This window comes from Macaca fascicularis, chromosome 16 (assembly GCF_037993035.2).
Source record: "Macaca fascicularis isolate 582-1 chromosome 16, T2T-MFA8v1.1".
Taxonomy (NCBI): Eukaryota; Metazoa; Chordata; class Mammalia; order Primates; family Cercopithecidae; genus Macaca; species Macaca fascicularis.
In genome coordinates this window covers 78,446,728-78,470,845 of record NC_088390.1, presented here as the reverse complement: position 1 = coordinate 78,470,845, position 24,118 = coordinate 78,446,728, and the positions used below count along the sequence as shown (strand labels likewise).

The window sequence follows — 24,118 nt, the reverse complement described above, 5'->3', positions numbered from 1 at the left end:
ATGTAAAGGGGTTTGGACATGAACTTGAATGGCTATTGAGCTGATTTTCCAGCTGACAGGAGATGGTTAATTGTATGCTGTCTATAGGAGTCTTACAAATCTGTCTGGCCATGTTAATAACAGTTTGAAATTTATGGCTTGAGACCATTGGGGGTGAAAATGAACTCAGGGCCCAGCAAGAGTAATAATCCCTTAGGTGGAAAATAAAGTCCAGTGGGCAGATCCCAGAGCCCTATAAAGAGAGATGATCAAAAGTAAACATGGTGCGAGTTCAGCAGCTCTGGTGGTATTATGTTCTCTCCTTCTGGGATATCATCTGTCTTTTCAGAAGCACATACAGTCAGTTAAGAGTGGAACTAAGAGTTGGGGGTTATAACATAGTCTGCTTACGTGCTATAGGGATGGGAGCTCTGCATCCTTTCCAGGAATCACCTCCTCCCTGCTATGGTTTTTGATTCTAATAATCAAAAGGCAAGAGAGGCAATTTATTATAACTGAATAAGTGAATAGATTTCTTTTTCTCCCTTGAATCCTGAGTCAAAATACAATAGTGACACTCATAGAAGGAAGAGACCCAATCTTTCTCCCAGAGAGAATATGGGGAACTTCTCCAGAGCTCTTCTGTTGCGGGATACATTCTTGTGTTATCTTTGGGAGGAGGCAGTATCCGCAGCGATGTGAGCTGCAGCCCCCCTGCTGCAGCCCCCCTGCCCAGAAGCTTAGGGTCATAGGTGAGGATGTGGTCTGTGTCGTTTGCTGCCAGTTCCTTTCTTTCCAGCACTAGTTTGGTTCTCAGGCCTACCGTGACTCTGTGTCTCATTGGTTCCTCTGATTGCTGCTTCCTCATCTGTATACTTAGAAAGTAGGGCTAAAGGGCCCTACCTCTCAAGGTCATAGTGCGGATCAAAGGAGACAGGTGCAGAGCACAAGGTGCTAAACAAATAGAAGTCCAATAAATGGTGTTGCCTTACTTCTCATTTGCATTTGCAGGGCACATGCGCAATGGAAGGGACACATATGCAGTGGTTAGTGGAGGTTTCCGCTGGGAGCTGGAGTGCAGGGGTTCTTCCACTTATTTCTGTAATTTCTGTATTTGTAATAAGCTGTTAACAGTGTGTATGATATTTTTATAGTTGAGAAGGAAAGCTTAGCTGCATTCACAATAAAGAAAATTGAGGGTCTTTTATCATACCCTCCACACAGTGTGGTAGCTAAGGGGAAATGTGAATAGTAGTTACTTGGACTCATAGAGCACATGACAAAAGGCAACAGCTGTGACAGTAGTTTTCAAGGGTTCTCTAGCTCGTGGGCTGAGCTGATCCCATTCCTTCCTTCACCATCCATGCAGCCACCTTAACACAGATGCACACAATCTATTTTAATCCAGTTGAGTGATCCCCACTCTCCTGCTCCATGAGATTGTACCTTCAACTACAAGGAGTGTATTTGACCAAAGTCCTGAGCATCTGCTCTTTGAAACTCAATGCCAAGTTTGCTCCAAAGCCACGACTCCCATAGGCTGCTCCTGACCAATGGTTGAGTGCAGCAAGGATGCTGTGCTAAGGAAGACCTGTTCTTGGGAGATTCAACTTTAGCTTGACAGTTCCCCTGTGGCCTTGGCCAGTGGTCTAGGAGGCTTTTACCAACCTTCTGTCCTTAACTCAGGGTCAGATTTGCATTGAGGCCTGATGGCTGTACCAACTTCTCCAGCTCTCTCTATCCCCTGCCCCATCTCCCTACCCTCACAAGCATTTCCTTTAATAAAATATTCACTTATGAGACTGGGCACGGTGGCTTATACCTGTAATTCCAGCACTTTGGAAGGCCAAGGTTGGAGGATCACTTGAGGCCAGGAGTTTGAGACCAGCCTGGGCAACACAGCAAGACTCTGTTACTACAAAGCCATTGAAAAAAAGAAATTAGCCACTACAGGTGGTGTGCACCTGTAGTCCTAGCTACTTGGGGGACTGAGGCAGGAGGGTCGCTTGGGCCCAGGAGTTCCACACTGCAGTGAGCTATGGTTGCGCCACCACACTCCAGCCAGGGAGACAGAGTAAGACCCTGTCACAAATAAAATAAAATAATAAAAAATAAAATCCGTGCTCATTTAATCTTATCTCAGCATCTACTTCTCAGTAGGCCCAGGCTAACACACTTCGGTTTGTTGTTTGTTCTTTATTTATTTGCTTTTGTTTTCCTATCTGCAATCTCTAGGAAGCCAAGTGGGATGATCCTTGCTGGTTTCTCCCTCTGAGGAAAGAGGAAAATGCCATGATTCCCTGTATGGCCTCTCTTGGAACCATATTTTGAGGTACCCTACTTCCTTCTTGAGTGTCAGCAAGAGCAACTGTAGGACTGGCATGAGATCTGGCCATTTCTAGGAGAGCGAATACCTTTTGCCTCTTTGATGAGAAAACTAGACGAGACATTATTTAGCAATTCTTGAGCTCAGATTTTGGCATTATGACAGCGTGAATTCAAATTCTGCCCCAGCCACTTGCAAGCTGGGACCTAAGGTCATGAGCTTCTGGTTGTTCATCTATAACAAGTGGATCCCAGTACCTACCTCATAGGGCTGCTGTGAGGAGTAAAATAAAATGCATCCATCAGCCAGCTTGCAGTGTCTGCACTTAGCAGGTGCCCAGGTGCAATACCTTGATAGTTTGTGATGTTTATTCTCTTCCTCATTAGCATGCGTATGTGTCTGTATCTTGTCAATATAAACCAATATCTTAAAATGTATGAATCAGGCTTTTAAAAATATTTAAGTACACATTTTAAATTACAAAACCTAATGAATTGAATATATAAGGATTCTTGAGGGCAGAAATGCTTTTCACTCTTACTGTCATTTTTCCATATTCATATGAATGTGTACTGATGTGTGTTTGTGAATACAGCACCAGCACTACGCTAGGATTGATGAGAAACATGAAAGTTGATCTGTTAGAGATCATGCCTCTAGGAAGATGTCAGTTCAGAAAGGGAATGCACAGTAACTACGATCTGGGATAGATGTATAGGAAAGATTAGGTGTCAGAATACATATTTATCTCACTGATTTTAAAAAGCACATTTTGTCTTTCAGCCAATGGCATCTTAGATTTGACCAAATGCAAGTTTGTGCAATATGTTTCGATAGTTTAGAGGAAAGAAAGATTCTTTTAGCTTACCTTGAACGTGGAGAGGAGAAGGCTCAGGAAAGGCTTGAACTTTTAGGATGGACAGAATTTGGGTAGAAGGCAAAGGGGACAAGCACTTTGAGGGGAAGAATAGAATAAACAAAACATACAGGCAGTGAATGGGAGTAGCAGGGAGAGGGGTGAGAAAGGCAAGGTGGGATAGGGAAGCTCAGGGGTTTGTGGATTTTATTATGCAAATCAGAGAGGGTCAACAGAACTCTTGCATGAGAGGGTGGGGAAGTAGTGGCGAATAATTAGGGCTGTGTTTCAGGATTTGATTTGACAGGGGCACTGAGGTCAATGGGAGGTAGAGCGTGAGGTGACTTGGAAGGCTATTATGACAGCCTGGTGGAGAAGTAATGGAGAGAAAGGGAAGCCCAATTCTTGGCCCCATACAATGCAGCAGTCATTATCTCATGTGTCCTTTGAAATGACCTTGGAAATTGTTGGGAAAATTAAATGAATTGACTCTGTCTTCCCCAGCTTCAGTTATCTGCTTCAGTCTCACCGCAAGCTTGAACAGACCTTGCGCCAACTCTAATCCCCATGGCTGTGCCTTGTGGGAGGTGTGGTGAGAGGCTGTCCATTTTTGTTGCTTTGTTTTCATGCCCTCCACATGTTTGGCAGTGGTGTGGCTTCACTTGCATCCTGGAGGTGGCCTTAGTTCTTTAGTGTTTGGATGGAGGAGACATAGGGTCCCGGTTTTTACTTGTAGCAGCTCCTAAGTGTGTTCCCCAGTGTGGGGGAAAAACTGGAAACACAGAAGCCATAGCTTTTGGTGTGTGACTGTGGCATTTAGGGAAGTTTTCCAATTGAGGTCATCAGAAAGAAATCTTTGCATCCAGACCCAAAGCCAAGGCCACCTGGACTTAGGCTTTCTGATGATTCCAGTAATTTGGGAAGCAGGTGCCAGTAAGGGCACAAAGGAGTACTCGGATCAGGACAGAAACAATTTAGGAGAACTGCTAATTTTCTAGTTCTATAAGAAGTCATTTGATATCTTCCTTCCCTCTCCACATCCCTCCATTCCTCCCCTCCTTCCTCCCTCTCTTCATTTCTTCCTTCTATTCTTCCCTCCTGCCACTGATGTTTGTTGAGGGCTTACTACGTGCCAGGTACTCTGCAATGACTGCAATGCTGCACAGGTTGCTAAGTGCTACAGGTGGTACCTAAGAGGGAGGAAAGCACAACTCCTGTGGTCCAGATGCTTGAGAAGTGTTGCTGTCAAGGAGACAAAGCTGTATAAAACATTTGGGAGGCAATGACAACACAAAATACAAGAAATATCTACATAACACAGGAACAAGACATAGGAAATAGAACACAGAGTTCAAGGGTGACTGACTCCGGTTCTTTGGAGGAGATGATTCAAGTCTTCAAAGTTCTAAACAAGGAGAGGTAATAGGAAGGGGTATATCCCAGACTGAGGATCTCATGAAATGCAGCCATAATTATTCACCGCTACCTCCCCACCCTCTCATGCAAGAGTTCTGTTGACCCTCTCTGATTTGCATAATAAAATCCAGAAATCCCTGAGCTTCCCTATGCAACCTTGCCTTTCTCACTATCTCCCCGCCACTGCCATTCACTACGTGTATGTTTTGTTTATTCTATTTTTTCCCTTAAAGTGTTTGTCCCCGTTGTCTTCTACCCAAATTCTGTTCGTGCCACAATGCCACAACGTCAAGCCTTTCCTGAGCCTTATCCTCTCCACTCTTGTGCCCAAGCTAAAAGAATCATTCATTCCTCTAAACTACCAAAGAATATTGAACGAACTTGCATTTGGTCAAATCTAAGATGCCATTGACTGAAAGACAAAATATGCTTTTTAAAATCAATGCAAAAAATAGGTATTCTGACACCTGAATCTTTCCTATACATGTATCCCCGATTGTAGTTACTGTGCATGGGTTGTTCTCCCTTTCTGAAATGCCATCTTCTTTTTGTTTGTTTATTTTTGTTTTTTTGGAGACGGAGTTTCGCTCTTGTTGCCAAGGCTATAGTGGAGTGGTGGGATCTCGGCTCAGTGAAACCTCCTTCTCCTGGGTTCAAGTGATTCTCCTGCCTCAGCCTCCTGAATAGCTGGGATTACACGTGCTCACCACCACGTCCATCCTGAGTAGCTGGGATTACAGGCACCCGCCACCACGTCCAGCTAAGTTTTGTATTTTTATTAGAGATAGGGTTTCACCATGTTGGCCAAGCTGGTCTTGAACTCCTGACCTCAGGTGACCCGCCCACCTTGGCCTCCCATGAATGCCACCTTCTTAAAGGTATGGTCTCTAACAGATCAACTCAACTGGGGCAGTTTTCCTTCTTCCCCCACCCAACCCTCCTCAATCCGAGGACATCTGGAAATATTTGGAGACAATATTGGGTTGTTGAAACTAGGGAGGGGTGTTATTAGCATTTAGTGGGTAGAGGCCAAGGATGCTGCTAAACACCAAGTCCCCCTGCAACAAAATGCCACAAAATGCAGTTGTGCCAAGGCTATGAAACCCACATGAATCATCTCACAATGCAATGGGGCATGGGACTGATTATCCAGAGAGATGGCTGGAGATGGATCCATTGAGGAGAGGTGTGCTTGAAAAGGATTATAAAGTTTCACAGAGTGATCTATAGGATCCCATGCTGTTGGTTCCTGAACAATCTAGAAACAAGACAACTGGTGCTTCCAAGTGTTTGGATGACAGTATAAGTGAGGAGACAATGGCACAAACTGCAGCCTGAACTGCAGTAGCATTTTCTGGGCAGATGGCTCTGAAGAGATGCACTGGGAAGGAAAAATGAACAGGACATGCAGACTCACTCCTGCTCCATAAGGAAGGAAGAACAGTCATCGAAAGTTCAATTTTGGTACTTTCATGTGACCATGTCTTCAGAGACCTAGCTTTGAACTTGGGGCCATAGGGACTTTGCCTTTTGTTTTAAAAATGACACTCTTTCATTCCATCTTGAAGGGCAAGTTGCTCTATCAATTAGTTTCTAACATTTTTCTTCAACCCAAGATCATTTATCTTAGGTTTTCTGGACTTGAGATAATTTAATTTGCACTGCGAGCCCTGTTTTGTGTGTTTGTTTTAATAAGCTGAAGTAAAAACAGAAACAAAACAAAAAGTCCTCCTCGGAAGAAAACCTGTTGTTTTCGTGAGAAGCTTTTGCTCCTGTCTCTGATGCTCCTTCCACGGAATGCTCTTCTATCAGGGCTTCTGAGGACACTGCCTCCTCCCTGAAAAGGCTGCCTTTCCTTTCAGGTCCCTGGAGTGTTGCTGGGTGGGTGATGTTCACTTCTGGTTCCCATTCATTGTCCTAAAAGGAGCTTGTGGGGTCTGGTGTGGAGTGTGTGTGCACGCGTGCATGTGTGAGCTTTGCCTCTGGGAACAGGCAAAAGAGCAAGAGAGGAACAGATGGGCCCCCTGAGCTTCTCTTTGGCCTGAAAAATGAAAGGCGGAGAAAATTGTAATAAAAAACGGAAACAGCTGTGGCAGGACAACAGCAGCTTGTGGGGTGGGCCTAAGCCTGAGGGGGGGTTGCAGTCTGTCAAGATTCTGCTCCTCGGCTGGTTGGGTATCACCAAAAAGAGTGTCCGGAGGTCATCAGATGTGCCCTGTGGCCTTCCTCCCTCTTCACTCTCCAAGCCAGACTGTAAAAACAGAGATTGAATGATTTTTTTAATATATCAGAGAACATGGACAAAGAGGTACCATAACTGCCACTGAACTTATCCATGCAACATGACTGTTCTTTCTTCGATCTCATGTAAATTCCCCCAACTTTGTTGAAACCTGTTTTTTGTTGGGTTCTTGGCACATAAAGTCAGCAGCAGGTTAAGATGGCATTTGCCAACGACCGACCAGGATGATTCACTGAATAAGCAGAAAAGACATTTAGTCATAATCATTGGCTCCCATTCAAGAACAACTGGACTCTTTCTCCAGAGGGACTTTTAGACCGGGTAGCTCTGAGAAATGAAGACTGAAAATGTGACAACTTGAAGGAAGACTGCAGCTATCATATCAGAAGAGACAAAGAGTTTCTCAGAAAGTGAGGAGTTTGCTACTCCTTCTCTACTTCCCACCATCAATAGTGAATAGTAATGATCATTTCAGTTGAATCACTAATGCAGTAATAAAGTGTAACTTTGCTATGTAGAGCAATCCAATTGCTAATCAAATGACAAGTGGCTGTACAAATCAGGAGATTACTTTTTGTCAGGTAACCTATTTATTAAGCAACCTTTTATTTTTTTATTTGGTATTTAAAAGCAACACACATTTAGATGATGAAGTTTAGAAGCTAGGGAACTCCTGACCATAAGCTCTTTATTTGCTTAACTCCCTTGACTATGTTTAATGAAGAAACATAAATATCCATAATTTATTAACATCACTTGTTTAACATTGGTCTCTTTCTACTAGGTGTGGGGTCCCTCTGTCCTGTTCACCTCTGTGCCATTAGCTTCTAGCATGAGCCTGACAGGTAGTAGATGAGCAAGAAACATTGGTTGTCTTGACGATTATGACTTCCTGGGCAATGTGGCTGGATAGACCTGAGCATGTCAGTTCTTTCCACACTGTATGCCCATGAGGACGGTTTTGATGAACAGCTGTGGGCGCTGGTCTCTAGCCGGAAGCTGGATTTTATTTGGTCCCATGTCCATTGATTGACTACTATGCATGGCTGATTTCTGTTATGCTGTTGGCTCAGGTTGTGTTCCTGCTGTCTTAATTTTGTTGTCTAGCATGAGATGCAAGCTTGGTTCTCATAGTTGCCGACTTGCACTGTGGTTGAATCAAAATGATCAGATAACACAGGTGAACATTGGAGGGAAAGGAGTCTTGGTGGGAATAGGGGCTCAAGGGGCAGGGGCATTGGGGAGACTTAAATATGCCATGTCATTTTTTTCCCCTTAAATCCCAGAAAACAGCTGCAGGTGGAGAATGGGATGGATTTCAAGAATTCTTCATGGAGGCAGGGGTTCACACAGGGGCCAGCTGGGTGATGAAATCCACTGAGAGGTCAGATGTGTGCTCATGTTCAGTGAAGACTTCAGAAATTTCAGGGACTTTCAAAATTGGCTCTGGAGGGAGGCAGATCTGTTGACTGGGAAGGACTCACACATGATGATTCTGAGACATAGGGGCCTCAACCAAGAGGGAAAATGAGGACCCAGACTCCTTCTAGTTCTGCTTTGGGAAACCCTTGAAGAGAAGTGTCTCTTTTTTTCTAAATTTACAGAGATGTAGGACATTCAGAATAAGAGCAAATCTCACGGTTTCCAGGGACTTTAAGCTATAAAGTGCAGAAGTCCCACAAACATTGTCTTTCCAAAGGTCCTTTATTTGCATAGATGTGGGTCAGCTCCTCACAGTTCCAGGAATTAGAGCAATTTGCATAAGTGCCACCTAGAGGGCCAGATGTTTATTTGGGCTTTGACTTTTCCCCCTTATCCCTTGACTTCTTCCACCTCCCAAGCTGCCTGTAAGTGAGCCTGAAAGTCTCACATTAGACACTCCTGAATTCCCAGCCCTATTTGTCACCAGCTGGACCTAGAGGACCAGCATAATCAGCTTCTTCACAGAGCTTGGCACGTCCCCACATGGGTCTAGCTAGATTCATACAGTGCCGAGGCAGCTGCAAAAATGAAAAGTCAAAAGAAAAACGGATATCTGAACTCTTCCTATCCAAATAAAGGAAATAAACATCTGGGTTCCAAAAAGAGTGTCAGGGTCATCAGATCTGATGTCCCTCGAACTCCATAAGGCCAAACAGTGTGCAAGGGAACTGGATAGGGCATTGAGGAAGAAGGGGTGTTGGAAATGTAAAGTGAAAGCATGAGATGCCATTTTACACCCACAAAAGTGGGTGTCGCAAATACAAAATCTGACAACAGATGGGAGTGTTGATGTAGAGGAACTGTAACTCTCCTTCCCTGCTCGTGGGAGTATAAAATGATTTAAGCACTTTGGAAAATGCTTTGGCAATTTTTTGGTAAGATTGAACGTTTATCTATTCTATGACTCAGCAATCACATTTCTAGGTATTTACCCAGGAGAGATTTATATCAGCTTTATTCACAATAGCCCCAAACTAGAGAGTGCAAATGTCCACCAGCAGGAAAATAGATAAACAGAATCTTGCAGATTCATGCAATGGAGTACTAGTTAGGCAGAGAAAAGAATAAACTACTGATACATGCAATGACACTGAGGAATCTCAAAAATTATTTTACGCAAAACAAACCAGATATGAATGGGTACCTATTGTATAATTTCTTTTTTTTTTTTTTTTTTTTTTTTTTTTTTTTGAGACGGAGTCTCGCTCTGTCGCCCAGGCTGGAGTGCAGTGGCCAGATCTCAGCTCACTGCAAGCTCCGCCTCCCGGGTTCACGCCATTCTCCGGCCTCAGCCTCCCGAGTAGCTGGGACTACAGGCGCCCGCCGCCTCGCCCGGCTAATTTTTTGTATTTCTTAGTAGAGACGGGGTTTCACCGTGTTATCCAGGATGGTCTCGATCTCCTGACCTTGTGATCCACCCGTCTCGGCCTCCCAAAGTGCTGGGATTACAGGCTTGAGCCACCGCGCCCGGCCATTGTATAATTTCTTTCATATCAAGTTCAAGAACAGATTCTGATCAAGGGTGTTAGAGATCAGACCAGTGGTTGTCTACGGAAATGAAGACGGACTGAAACAGGGAATGAGCAAATGTTCTTGGGTGATTAGTTTGTTCTCTAATTTGACTGGTGTGGTAGTTGCTCAAATGTACACACATATCAAAAATCATCAAGTTGCACACTTAAGACCTATGCGTTTCACTGCATGTAAAGGATTTAAAAAAAAAAAAAACAAAAAACCAAGCAAACATACAAAAAAACCCCGTAATAAAGCAAGACAGGAGTCCAAGAGGGGAAAGGAAATCTGTAAAGGATGCTTTTTTAAGGGTTGTTTCATCAATGGATACTCATCCTCCCTTCACTGGGGAGGTATGGTGTGTTACTCATTGACCCCAGGTTGAGTAAATGGGGCTTTATTTTATTTTTTTTTAAGATTAATTTTTTTTATGATTAATTTTTTTTTCTCTTTTTTATTATACTTTAAGTTCTAGGGTACATGTGCACTATGTGCAGGTCCGTTACATATGTATACATGTGCCATGTTGGTGTGCTGTACCCATTAAATCGTCATTTACATTAGGTATATCTCCTAATGCTATCCCTCCCCCCTCTCCCCACCCCACAACAGGCCCCTGTGTGTGATGTTCCCCTTCCTGTGTCCAAGTGTTCTCATTGTTCAATTCCCGCCTATGAGTGAGAACATGTGGTGTTTGGTTCTCTGTTCTTGTGATAGTTTGCTCAGAGTGATGGTTTCCAGCTGCATCCATGTCCCTACAAAGGACATGAGCTCATCCTTTTTTATGGCTGCATAGTATTCCATGGTGTATATGTGCCACATTTTCTAAATCCAGTCTGTCATTGATGGACATTTGGGTTGGTTCCAAGTCTTTGCTATTGTGAATAGTGCCAGAATAAACATATGTGTGCATGTGTCTTTATAGCAGCATGATTTATAATCCTTTGGGTATATAACCAATAATGGGATGGCTGGGTCAAATGGTATTTCTAGTTCTAGATCCTTGAGGAATCGCCACACTGTCTTCCACAATGGTTGAACTAGCTAAAGTCCCACTAACATTGTAAATATGTTCCTATTTCTCCACATCCTCTCCAGCACCTGTTGTTTCCTGACTTTTTAATGATCGCCATTCTAACTGGTGTGAGATGGTATCTCATTGTGGTTTTGATTTGCAATAAATGGGACTTTAAAAGAGGTCACTTGCAAAGCTTTGAGAAGAGTTCTTGCAGTTGAGAAGCACGGAGAACTCGTGCTTGCCTTGGGAATCTAGTTATCTAGGGTGAGCTGTGAGAAGTGTTGACTTTTCTTGGGTAAGGGAGGGACTTGTTTCCATCCACCAAATGTGGGTCCCTATCTGGAAGAGAGAGCAAACATGGCACCGTCGTGGGTCCTGTTTAGCAGAGTTACCTGCAAAGGCGAGGAGACCTCCGCAGAAAGAGGCTGGAGGTATTCTGAGCATGCTCTGTGGTGGGAAAGGCAGTGAAACTACCTGTCTAATAGAGATGTATCTGTCGGAGTCAAGACAGCCGCATGAATGAACAGTTCATGAAAGCGCCCAAGGGGAAGCAGTGCAGCGCTGCTCAGGTGCCTGGCCTGCCAGGAATACCAGCCTTAACCATCTACTAGGACTGGAGAATTTGGCACCATCCATATAAATACCCCTTTCTCTTACTTTTCCTCCCCTGTTAGTCTCATCCTCTTTGACTCTGTTGGGCAGACAGGAAAAAGCAGCCAGCTAGTGGGGGAGGGGAAAACAGGGAACATGCAGAGAGGTGTACAATCATCCTCTTCCCCAGAGTGGGTTTTCATCCTGGAGCATTTGTGCGTTGAGGAGGGAAGATTTACTATTAAGCCAATTTAGACATTTCCTGGGAGCGACATTTCAGTTTTGTAAAATGAGACTTAAACAAAGCATAAGAGGCCGGGTGTGGTGGCTCACTCCTGTAATCCCAGCACTTTGGGAGGCCGAGGTGGGCAGATCACCTGAGGTCAGGAGTTTGAGACCAGCCTGACTAACATGGTGAAACCCCGTCTCTACTAAAAATACAAAAATTATCCAGGTATAGTGGCAGGCACCTGTAATCCCAGCTAGTCAGGAGGCTGAGGCAGGAGAATTGCTTGAACCCAGGAGGCAGAGGTTGCAGTGAGCCGATATCATGCCATTGCACTCCAGCCTGGGTGATAGAGCGAGACTCCATCTCAAAATAATAATAATAATAGAAAAGAAAACATAAGCATAGTAGTTTTTTTTTTCCCCTATCATTCTGAGAATAATAGGAAAAGTCATGTCTCCCTCCCTTTCCACCCGCTTTCCTACTTCCTGTGAGCACTAAGGGCCAAGGGAAGATCCAGCTCCTGAATAAAATCCAGAGTCAATGAAGGCAAATAGAAAGTGCATTTTGATCACGATCCACATAGGTTACATGTGTTTCTAACTGACTACTAAGCATGTCCAACTACATTCCTATATTCCATGATTTGTTCAAATGACACCATCTTTCACTCTGCCACTGAAGGTAGGGCATAGAAGTTAGCCTCCATGTCACCTTCTGAGTGGTCTGCATACCAATAGTTCTCAACCCCCATCACTTCTAGCCCTTGAGTCCTCTCTTAGCCATCCATCCTCTCCATTTTTATTCCCGCTGCCTTGGCCTTGGCTCAGGCTTTATCTCTTCTATGATGGACTAAACTAGAGACTCCTAAGTGGTCTCCTTAATGATCTGGTTTCCTGGATTTTTGACAGCAAAGTCAAAAGTGTGGGTTGGAGCAGGTGGAACAATGTCCACTTTTAAATTTATATATATAGTTTTTGAAATAGACTCTTGCTATGTTGCCCAGGCTGGCCTCGAACTCCTGGGCTCAAGGGATTCTCCCACCTCAGCCTCCTGAGTAGCTGGGATTACAAGCGCAAGCCACCACACCCAGCTAATGTCCTCTTTTTTAAAACACGCAACAACTCTTGCCATTTCCTGGTTCACATCCTTAAGTTCACTATGATTCTGCTTATCTCTTAACTAATTTTCTGCTATTTACCTACCCATATCCGATACTAGTCACAGTGAACTAACTTATAATTGCCCCAAAGCACCAGCCTGTTGAATATTTCCATGTTCTTGCACAGTCTCTCCTCTGTGCCTTAGTGTCTTTCTTTAGCTGGACAATTTCCCTCTACTCCCCCTCCTCTGCATTCTTTATATACATCTCTAACTCAATGCTCAACAATCTTGTCTGTTTAATGTCTTTATCTTTACCCTTCTTTTTGTGAGCTCCTTATCTTATTAGTTTTGAAGCCCAACTGCTACCTGGCATATAGTGAACATTAATCAAATGTTCATTTAATTTAATTGATAATTTAGTTAATGAGTTATTGATTTTTTTTTTTTTTTTTTTTTTTTTTTTGCCTTCTAACCCCTAATACTTGATTCCCATCTCAGGATCTGGGAGAATACAGCAACTTAATACACCAATGAATTCATCAATAAATGCTGACTGAGCTCCTGTTATGTGTCAAACACTTTCCCAGGTAATGGAGATAAATTGAGAACAAGATGAAGTTCAAAGCCTTAGTTGGAGGAGACAAACACATAAATGACAAAGATTATTTCAGGAAGTGATGGTGTTACAAAAATGGAATAATGGATTAGGAGGATTGAGGTGATGGCAGTGTGGACTACTATATCCAGGATGGGCAGGGAAGGCCCCTTGGACCAAATGGCCCCTTGGTCGGTCCGTTTCAGCTGATAACTGAAAGATGAAAAAGAAATAACAGGGAAACTGATGCAAGGGTCACGAAAGTAGGGAGTGCAAAGGCCCTGAAACAGCAAAGAGTTTGAGAGATTGAGAATGAGAAAGAAGGCAGAGGGGTGGGGCCTTGGGAATAAGGAGAGTAGTGGCAACAGATGAAGTCATAGAATTAGGCAAAGACTACATTGTGCAGGGCAGCAGTCAGCAAATCTTTTCTGTAAAGGGACCAGCTAGTAAATATTTTGCGCTTTGTTGGCTACTGCCTCTGCTTCAACTACTCAAGTCTGCCATGAAGCAGAAAAGCACATAGACAATCTGTAGACTAATGAGCATGACTTTGTTCCAATAAAACTTTATCTGCAACAATAGGAGGTGGGCCAGATTTGGTACATGGGCTGCGGTTTACCAACTCCTGGAGTAAGGCAGTTGAATCCTATGGTAAGGAATTTGGATTTTATTCCAAGAATAGGTAGCCATTGAGAGGTTTTGAACAGGGGTCATATGGTCAGATTTTGTTTTGAAGAGGTTCCTGTAACATAATTTATAACATAAGAATTGTCTTTCTCCATTTATTATTCCTTTCCCACTATGAACTCTATTTCTAATTTTCTTTTGAAAACTGAGAGGATGGGGGGAGCCTCTGGTAGTTACCTATGTCGTTTACTAGTCACATGACCTTAGGTCAATTGCTTAATCTCTCTGAGCCTCAGTTTCCTTCTTCATAAAACTGTAATAAGAACACCTGTCTCAAAGGGTTGTTAAATGGATTACATGAGATCATGTATATACAACATCTGTCACAGTGACTGCCAAAGTAAGGGCTCAATAATGCAAATCCCTTTGCCATTTTTTTCTTCCATTGGGCCTGTATATGTCATACTCCAGTCAAAACAGGAGGATATGTAAAACTTGGGTTGAAAAATCAATTGCACAATTACAGGATAGGTAAGAAATTACTTAACATAACATAACTGGGTGACTTGGCTGCTATAAGAGCTAATATGATTTTAATTTAAATTAATAGAAACATGATTCCTGATGACAAGAATGATGAATCTATTTGTCTTCCATGTTAGCCAAGTATTTGGAGTCCTGGAAAAAATCCGAGTGCACTCATTTGAGAATACTAGTAAGTGAAGTACATTCGAAGAAGGCTGTCAAATATAAAAGGGTTTGGGAGCCCTATCATACGTAAAATGTATTGTAAGTGTTTAGATTGGGAAGAGTAAAAGAAAACTTTAAAACTACACACATAGTTGAAAGGCTGTCACTCGGAAGAAGGATAAGACACACATTATTCTGCTGTGGAGGTGGGCCACCTTGGGCCATTGCATGGAAAGTGCAGAGGTAAGATTTTTCCACATTTAAAGATCTCCATGGTGCATGTGAGCTCTCAATCCATGCAGGTATTCTGGAAGCGATGGAGAAGTATTCAATAGCTGAGATAATGTATAAGAGATTTTTGCAATGCAAACACAAATAAATTAAAAGACCTTTCTTTATACCTTCCTCATTTCTGATTCCTTCCTCATTTCTGCAGGCTACATTAACCAAATCTCTAGAGATCCAAAGACTCTTTGGATACTAGGGACTGGATTTTTCTCTTGGGGTCTCTGCTAAAAAGATGATTGTGAGACCCATGAATCCATGGTTCATTAAGAGGTAGAGAGACTAATAGAGGGTTATTGGGGGGTAGGGCAGAGGGGCAGGAGAGAGTGACTAAGGTAAAAATAGAGTGGGTTCCCTTTATGTAAATGGAGTCAATTTTATATCACTGAAAAAGAGATGAAGATCAGGAGAGGAAAAATGAACTCAGCATGTTCTCACCAAAACCATTTCCAAATCCATCAACTCCTCCTTCCCTGTGCCTGTTCTCCCAGTTGGCCCTAATGAGTTGCATTTTTCCCCCATGGCATGCAAACAAGGAAAGACCAGGAAGTACTATTTATTTTTGCCTGCCTCTTCTTCATGAAAATGTAAGCCCCATGGGGCAGTCTTTCTTGTTCATGGCTGCATCCTAATCAAATGTTTACAGAAAGAATGAGGAGTGGGAATCATTCTAGAGTGGAATATGACAGCAGGAAATAATGGTGATCGGATGAAGCTCAATATAAAATCCTGAATACTCAAGGGAAGTGTCTAACCATAGCTTCAGGGAACTATTGCCCCAAATTTAGCCTGGTTGTTTTCTGAGATTACCTGGCCCATGTTGTATCTGGTCAAAAAAGAACGATTCTCCAGAAGTTCATAGTAAAATAGTTCTAGTCTGTGCTTGATGGAAGAGGAATAGCTCAATCAGGGCCCAGCAGAGTTTTCAGCTGTTGGAGTCAACGGGAGACTCTGAGAAAATGCAGGGGAGAGGTGGCAAAGAAAGGAAGAAAAGGTATGAGCAGGAAAAGGGAAGGGAAAGAATAGGAGGGCAGGTCATTGCGTTTCTGGTGTGCAAGAAACCTGTCTTATGCCCACAAGTGAAGGTCATTCGAGAAGCGAAAATTCATTTGACTCTCAGAGGGATGAGAAACTGTGTAAAGACAAGTGGTAGAGTGTTACTGCAGAGATTCCAGTGTCTTCTTTGGCAATACCATCATGTTCATGGATACAATGGAAGGGCACCTACTATGCTTCAGGTACTGTTGAGAACAGAAAGAAATCTTGCTATCTTCTACGGCAGCCTCTAATGCTGCAGTTTACTGGCCAGTAGGTGTGGTCAGGGGCGGATCCAGCTTTTGTGGGGCATGAAGCTTATTCTTTTTTTTTTTTTTTTTTTTTTTTGAAGAGAAGCTCTTTAAGAAAAATAATTTCAATTTTAAAAAGTCAAGAATAAGTCTAGAGCCTTAAAAGGAGCCTGTGCTTTTGAGAGGCACTGAAGCTTGGGCTTTGTTTGCTTCATAGTAAATCCATCTCTGGCTGTAGTGATAGTTCATCAATTACTTTAATATAAAAAGTGCCACCATGCTGCCTCAAAAACATTCATTTTGGAAATCAGGGAAGGAAAGGGATGGGATGGAGTTGAAGTGGGAAAGTCAAACAGCTCAAACGAATCCACATGGTTCTATTTTAATAATAGAGCAAAAGACTGATTCTTAAATGAGTTTATTTTTATTCCCTTTTGCTAAAAATTCCAGTTTTGTTAAAATGGTTAGCAAAGAAAAGGTTTTATTTTAAGTACAAACAAACAAATAAATAACCCTGGATCTACATACAAACTCTTTCCGGTGTAGAGGACTCTCCTTGGTTTCCAATCAATATGTTGCTGTTGCCAGGGTGATAAGCTCCGTGCTTCTGGATTTAGACTAAAAATTCCTCCAAAATATTTTATAATCTGTTGATGTTGGGCTTTGACTAGATCTGATAGATATGGGGGTGAGTGGGATTCTGAGGAATTCTCTCTCAGCACTTCTGTGTCTCTTGTGTTTTACTGTGTATCAGAGCCACTCGGGTAGCTTATGAAACACTTTTTCCTGGGTATTACTCCCAGGAATTCTAATGCAGGGAGACTGCTGTACAGACCAGGAGACTCCAATGCAGTCAATTCCCAGATTGCTCTGGGTAAAATCTCCCCTATTAACAACCTGCTTTATGTAGGAGGAATTATAAACATACTCAGCAAAAGGGGAAACTGAGGCACAGGAAAGCAAAACAACTTGCCTCAGGTCCCTTCACAAGTTTATGTTCAAACAGGACATTTCAGCTTCAAGAAGTCCTGGCAAAGGCCACATACTGGGAAAAAAGAGCATGTTTCTGGAAGAAAGAACAGTACAACAAACATACAGATTTGCTAGGGAAGGGGGTAGTCACAGTGGAATGGTGTGTGTTGATTTTAATAGACAAAGGGATTAGAATGAATAAGGTAGACAAGAATTAGTGAACACCACAGAGACTTTTTCAAAGGACTTTGTGAGTGTTGGCAAGAGAAAAAAAAATAGAGATTTTGTAAGAGCGGAGGGCCTCAGTGCATGGAAGGCTATGTCACAAACAAGGAACAGAATTTGATGTCTGAAGGGGTAGGGAAGGATTTGCACAGTCCCCCGCAGATCACAGGCCCTCAATCAATGTTTGTTGAAGGAATTTGCAAAGGAGGCCGAGTACTAATGTAGACTCGATTTGATAACTACCATTTTCCTGGTTGCCATGTTCCTGGTGTGGGATGTCAGCCAGGAATCCAATAAGCAGAAACAGACAATGTGAGGTAATGCCAGAGAGGTTGGACTCTGGTTAAGACTGTCAGAGACACAGGCCTAGTAGTAAAGCTAGCCTGAGAGGGTGAAGGTGACTGACTCTTTAGAGACACTTCTCCAATCAGCTGGGGTGTGGGAGTGGGGGTGGGGAGGTGTGCCCATGTGAGGGAAAGAGTGATTTCATCTATTTAATGAAAAATGACCTGAACGTTTCTCTGAACCTGGAAACTCCCCATCTAACCGGGGCCAAGGAAAACAGGATTAGGTCTTGTTTCTTCTACAATGGCTTTGCGTCTGCTTAGAATGAGTTAAACTGGAGGGAGCAGAAAAATCATCCCCTTTCATTGTTTCTGCAGAGAAATCTGGAAGGCTCTGAATCATTTAATGGGTTAATACGACAGGCTTCCCTCTGGTTCCCTGTAGACATTGTTTTTCTTTGGCTTCCTTTGCTTTTTAAATGGACACTCCATTTCTTGGGTATGTGTTCATAGGACAGAAAGTTTGCCATATTAAAACCAGAGAAACAAGTCACCCCTCTGGCATTCTGTCTACTGACGAGCTCCTGATTTCAGTCTAATATTCCCTCTGACCTCCACAAGGGACAGCTTTTGCCCTGAAGCATGAGGTCATGAAAACCACAACAAACATTTTTGCCAGAGTGGGCAACTACTGACATGTAATTTTCTGTGTGATCGAAATATTCAAGTGGCACTTTTTCAAGATTTCTCTGCCTAGATGTTTGGAGATACACAGTCTTTTCCTCAGCATGTTTTCTAGGATTGCCAAAGGTGCTCATAAAAAACATCACAGTCGTCAGCACTTCACGATGTCTTTTGTGCTCAAATTTGCCAAGTCGTCCAACAGGAGAACTGGGTGAATAAATCCACAGGGCCATTTTCTTTTTAATGCAATGTATATTTATTGTAAACAATAATATACAAAAAAAAAAGAGAGAAAGAAAAAGGGAAAGGTAAGTTTCACGGAGAGAACAAAAGGTTTGGGGGTGGGAGGGAAACATGTGAAACAAACAAAACATGTACACAAACCAAAGCTTACCTAAAGACAAAATATGATTTAAATGCCAGGTTTCTTAAGTTACAGAAATATCTTTTTAAAAAGATCTGCTTTTATACAGAAATTGAAGGATGCCATATTATGAGTGCTTTAAGATTTTATTCTACTGACTTCTAAAACTGTTAATATATCTTTTTTTAAATAAAAAAAAAAAGTTTGCTGTCTTTTTTAAAAAGCAATCCTCAAAACTCTCCAGCCACAGCAGTAATTAAGATTAAGGTCTGTCAGTGGGCTGATCCCCTCCAGGTAGCCTCCCTCACTCCAAGAGAAGATGCAGAGGAATTATTGATGACACATGCTTGCATTGTTTTTGTGTCAACACACACACACACACACACACACACACACACACACGATGTAGGGCGGCCCAAAGGTCTGTGGCAGAAAACGCTGCAAATGACTCAGTGATACACTACATTTGCAATCTCTCATTTGTACAAAGAGAAACAAGTTTCCAGTTTGTTTTCAACAAAAAGAAAAAAAGGATGGACAAAAAGGCATTTATACAAATCTAGGATGAGGAATCCAAAGAAACTTGCTTTTAATAATAAAAAAAGATTAAAGAGATAAATAAAAAAAAAAACTGGTTACAGTTAAGAACATAATTTAACAACAGATGACCATACCCTTTGAGGAAGGCTCCAACAACCTATTTTAAAGAAGGTAAAATTGAGAAAAAAAAATTTTGTTTTAATTAAAACCTCTCCTTACAAAATAAATAATTTTAGCACGTGGAATGTCTTGAAGGTTAACTGCTGGTGTTCAGAGAGGCACAGGTGACAGAACGAGCAGGCATCTGCCTTCCACATGGGGCCCAGGCAGGCAATGGGGGGCAGTGTGCTCGGGCACTTATTGGCTGCTGAAACATTCCCAGAACAGATTTTGTCTCCTTTGCTTGCCTTTACCTCTTTTAAGACTGCAGTGAACAAGCAAAGGCAGGAGGAAATGCACTAAAAGAGAGCGCAAATGTTTCCCAGCAGCATGGTTTTAAGGCTCAAGGTGTTTTTTCTTGTTTAAAAAAATATATATATGATAAAGCTTACCAAATGCTTCTCTAAACTATTGTTTACTCTCATAATTGCAAAATAAGGCCTTTATTTTTTTAAGGCAGCTCCTCCTCGAATCGCAAAGCCTGAGGAATTAAGCAAAGTTAACCCCCAAAACTGATCACATAACACAATTCTTTTTAAAATGTTAATACAACAGGAATTTTTTTTTTTTTGTAAGAGAAAGCAAATCTGTACAAAAATACTCTGGTTGCAAGAAAAGCTAGGGCACACTGTTCAACTAAGAGTAGTTTAGCTGTTGGAAAAATAAGAGCATTTAATTTTATCTAAAAATATGTATAAATCCCCTCAAAATGGTAATGAATCATACACAGTACATACTAAAAATATTTAAAATAGAGAATATTCCTCACAGAGGACTTTTTTCTTTAATTACTGCTAAAAAAATAATTACAAAGTCCAAACAGGCAGAGAGATTTAGCACACTGATCACACGATTCTCCATCATCCTCCACGCTTGCTCTGAAGAGGGTTTAAAAAGTCCAGTTTCTCGTTGATTTCGCTGCTCCATTTAGCCAAGGTTGGCCTGGCCACTGATTGGCCACAAGTGGGTAATGCGCTTGGATAGGTCATGTCTCTGTCTTGGAAATTTGGGTACGAGTTGCCTTTAGCTTAAATGTCTTTAAGGAAGAAGAAGAAGAAAACAAAAAACAAAATAAAAAACAAAACCCACAAATGTCCAAAGGGAATTCTGGTTGGTCCTCTCTTTCTTCGGTTATTTTTAGGATCATCTCGGCCATCTTCGCCCTTCATAGGAGGCCTCCTCAAGGTCGGGTGAGCTGTGTGTAGACGGGTTGTTCCCAGTGCTGCGGGCTGTGGGTCTGCGGGATGGAAGGAACCCCAGAGGTGTCGGCGATGGGGGTGTACATGGGGCGCTGGGCGGGGTTCATGTAGGTGAAGGTGGAGTAGAGGCCGGTGCCCTGGCCCGCCGCGTGGCTGTAGTAGGAGCTGGAGTTCTGGTGGTCGGTGTAGTCGTACTGCGAGCGGGTGATGGGCGGGTAGGAAGGGCTGTAGTGCGGAAGGTTGAAGGGGCTGTAGGCGATCTGCTGGGGCGAGTGCTGCTGCTGCTCGCTGTAGTGGCTGGGGCTCAGCTGCTCCGTCTTGATGTGCGTTCGCTGGGACTGGCCCGGCTCGCTGCTCAGTGTGGTCAGCGTGTGCGCCTGTGGCTGCTGTGGGGGCGCGGCCGGCTGCTGCGGGGGCGCCGCCTGCTGCTGGGGGGGCGCCTGCGGGGCCGGCGGGGCCTGCGGAGGCTGCTGCGGGGGTGGCGGCGGCGCCTGCTGCTTGGACATCCACACGTGGCCCGCGCCCGCCGGGGTGGCCGCGGTGCTGCTGATGCCGTAGCTGCCCGTGTAGGTGACCTGGCCATGCGTGGCCGGCACCCCCGGGTGGCCGTTGGGCGGCAGGTACTGGTCAAACTCGTTGACGTCGAAGGTCTCGATGTTGGAGATGACGTCGCTGCTCAGCTCGCCGATGTCCACGTCGCGGAAGTCGATGGGGGGCTGTCTGCCTCCCTCTGGCAGGGGGCGCCCCTCTCGCTTCAGGTCAGCCTTGCCCGGCTGCACGTCGGTTTTGGGGGTGGTGGGTGGGGTCGGTGGGCCCTGGGATTGCCCTGCGGACAATAAAAGAACAAGCACGGGAAAATCAACAAGTGCTGTGCAGACGCCCTAGTCTTAGGCACCCTCCGGGGACCCTCCCTCGCTGCTAAAGTGTAGTAAGGGCCCGCACCCGCGCGGGAGGCGCGCTGCACCGGAGATAACTCGCCCAATGATTAACCCGCCGGTACACACTGGACAGCCCCCTTTTATCAGGGGAGGGTCTGGGGCCCGGAGGGTCCGGAAGAACAAATTGCTACTTGTAGAAGAGCCCTGTGTATGCTTTTGGGGTGGGGGAGCAAAGGAAGAAGGGGGAGGTCTCGTAAGGCTTGTAAGGGCATTTTACCTCCCAATAAAAAGAGTTAATCTCTTCGGATGCTGGGATTGAGTTGGGGTGTGTGTGTGTGTATGTGTGTGTGTTTGGGTGCCTCTTAGGCTCTGGGTAGAGAGGGGGAGCGGGACAGGGGCAAAGGGTAGTGTGTACCTCCCGGGAAGCATAAAGTCTCCACAAAGAATCTCCCAGGTGGAGGGCAGGGGGTGTGCCAGGCGGGCCGGGGTGGCTTGTCCTGCGGGACTGAGGGGCGACTCACCCGAGTGCTCGCCGGGGGAGTGCACTTCGCTCATGCCGGAGGAGGAGTGCGGCGAGTCAGCCTGCAGCGCCTTGAAGATGGCGTTGGGGGAGATGTGCGTCTGCTCCGTGGCCTCCTCTGCCTCCGCCTGCCCGTTCTTCACCGACTTCCTCCGCCGCGGCTGGTACTTGTAATCCGGGTGGTCCTTCTTGTGCTGCACACGCAGCCGCTCCGCCTCCTCCACGAAGGGCCGCTTCTCGCTCTCGTTCAGAAGTCTGCTTGGGGCGGGGCGGGGCGGGGGACACAGAGAAAAAGAGGGAGAGGGGTCAGTGAAACCCGCCAAACTGTCAGGTCGGCGGGGAGGAGGCGGCGACCCAGACCACTTGGCTTCCTTTGCATACAACTCCATCTTCCCTCCCGCCTGCAACCACGGCTTATAACTTTTCTTAAAAATAAACAAATAAATAAATAAGTTCTTGCAGTCCGACCTGAGCGGTCACTCCCCGCCCCCTCCATCCCCTCCCCTTTTATTTCTATTTTGGAAACGCTGAAGATGAAAACGACTCCTGCTGCTGCCCCCTAAACGCCTTTGCTGCTGGAGTTATCGCCCCCAATCCCAACACCCTTAAAAACTTTTCCCCAATTACTCTCCAATTCTCACCCCCCCATACACTCCCACCTATTTCCAGCAGCCTCCCTCCTCCCGCCTTCCAATTCCTGCCAAGGGTCTCCTCCAACCTCGGTTTCTCCCCTGCCCCATCTCCGTGGGGGTGTGTGTGTGTGGGGAGGAGGGGGCTGCACGAGACAGTGCAGTTTTAAGGGGCGGGGTGGGGGAAGCCAAGCTTCACTTCCCCGCCCCGATTGAGCTTCCAGGCGACGGGAAGGCAGGATGGCAGCCCCCTCCTTCCGTCTCCCACCAGTCTTCGTCCATCCTCCAGCTACCTCCCCCACCCCTTCCACTTACCACCCCCTCCTCCGCGTCCCCGCGAGCAGCCCAAGAACTTTGACAAACTCTGAGCCACAGTTACACCCCGTTCCCACTCCCACACCCCCATCCCGCCGGCTCCCGGAACCGCAACTCCCGGGCGATGGGAGGCGGGGCGGGGCAAGTCAGCCCTGGCCAGCGCCCCCCGCCGCCACGATGCCCACCCTGCCGCGCCGCCCCCGCTGGGCCCTACCTCCAGAGCTTGCCCAGCGTCTTGCTGAGCTCGGCGTTGTGCAAGTGCGGGTACTGGTCCGCGAGCTTCCTGCGCGCCGCCTGCGCCCACACCATGAAGGCGTTCATGGGCCGCTTGACGTGCGGCTTGTTTTTGCTGGAGCCGTTGACGCGCACCGGCATGGGCACCAGCGTCCAGTCGTAGCCCTTGAGCACCTGGCTGACTGCCTCGCGGATGCACACGGGGAACTTGTCCTCCTCGCTCTCCTTCTTCAGGTCGGGCTCGCCCTTGGGGAACGTGTTCTCCTGGGGCCGCGTGTTCTCGGTGTCCGAGCCGGAGCCCGACGGGCAGGGCGAGCCCGCGGAGTCCTCGGACATGGTGGGGCTGGGGGCGCCGGACAGGCCCTTCTCCTGCTCGTCGGTCATCTTCATGAAGGGGTCCAGGAGATTCATACGCGGGCCCGGGGCAGGGGGCGGGTGGCCGGGAAAGGCGAGAAGCCGCGGCGGCTCGGGGACTCGAGGCGCGGGCTCCTCTCCCCTCGGCTGCCCGGATGCGGAGCGAGCGGCTCCCGGGGAGGCTGGCGCGTCGGCCGGCTACCACTTAGGGAGGCGCGGGGCCAGTCCGCAGCTGCCCGCTCCAAGTAGGGGGAGGCGAATTGGAGAGGAGGAGGAGGGGAGGAAAAGGAGCAAAAGTGGGGGCGCTTGTACCCCTTCTCTTCTCCTCCTGCAAAGAAAAGTTTCCGGGGTTGAAACTGGCGAGTCTCCGCGCCACTGAAGTTTCCAGTCAGTTTCGAGCTCCGCTCTCCGCTCTCCAACTCCCAGCCCAGGGTCTCTTTAATAAATACTCCTCCTCACCTTAGAGCCACCCGCCAATCACAGCACAGCAGTCCCAGGCAGCTGATTGGACCCGATTTTGGGGAGG

At 45.4% G+C, this 24,118-nt stretch overlaps 1 protein-coding gene and 1 long non-coding RNA gene across 2 annotated transcripts in view; one reads left to right on the top strand and one right to left on the bottom strand.

Moving 5' to 3' along the window:
• LOC102136274 (uncharacterized) overlaps positions 1 to 24,118 on the top strand; it is a 154,180-nt gene that overhangs the window by 33,197 nt on the left and 96,865 nt on the right. The window lies entirely within an intron of this gene.
• SOX9 (SRY-box transcription factor 9) lies at positions 18,633 to 24,009 on the bottom strand. Its single transcript, XM_045376772.2, has 3 exons — positions 23,219 to 24,009; positions 22,062 to 22,315; positions 18,633 to 21,488 (listed from the first exon to the last, which is right to left on the bottom strand). Exons 1-3 carry the CDS (start codon positions 23,647 to 23,649, stop codon positions 20,644 to 20,646), a joined length of 1,530 nt encoding a protein of 509 aa, XP_045232707.1. The 5' UTR covers positions 23,650 to 24,009; the 3' UTR covers positions 18,633 to 20,643.

Coding starts and splice junctions, on each gene's coding strand:
- SOX9 (XM_045376772.2), bottom strand. CDS start 23,649: ATGAATCTCCTGGACCCCTTCATGAAGATGACCGACGAGCAGGAGAAG. Junction 22,316..23,218: donor ACGCTGGGCAAGCTCTGGAG/GTAGGGCCCAGC, acceptor CGCCCCAAGCAG/ACTTCTGAACGAGAGCGAGA. Junction 21,489..22,061: donor CTCCCCCGGCGAGCACTCGG/GTGAGTCGCCCC, acceptor TATTGTCCGCAG/GGCAATCCCAGGGCCCACCG.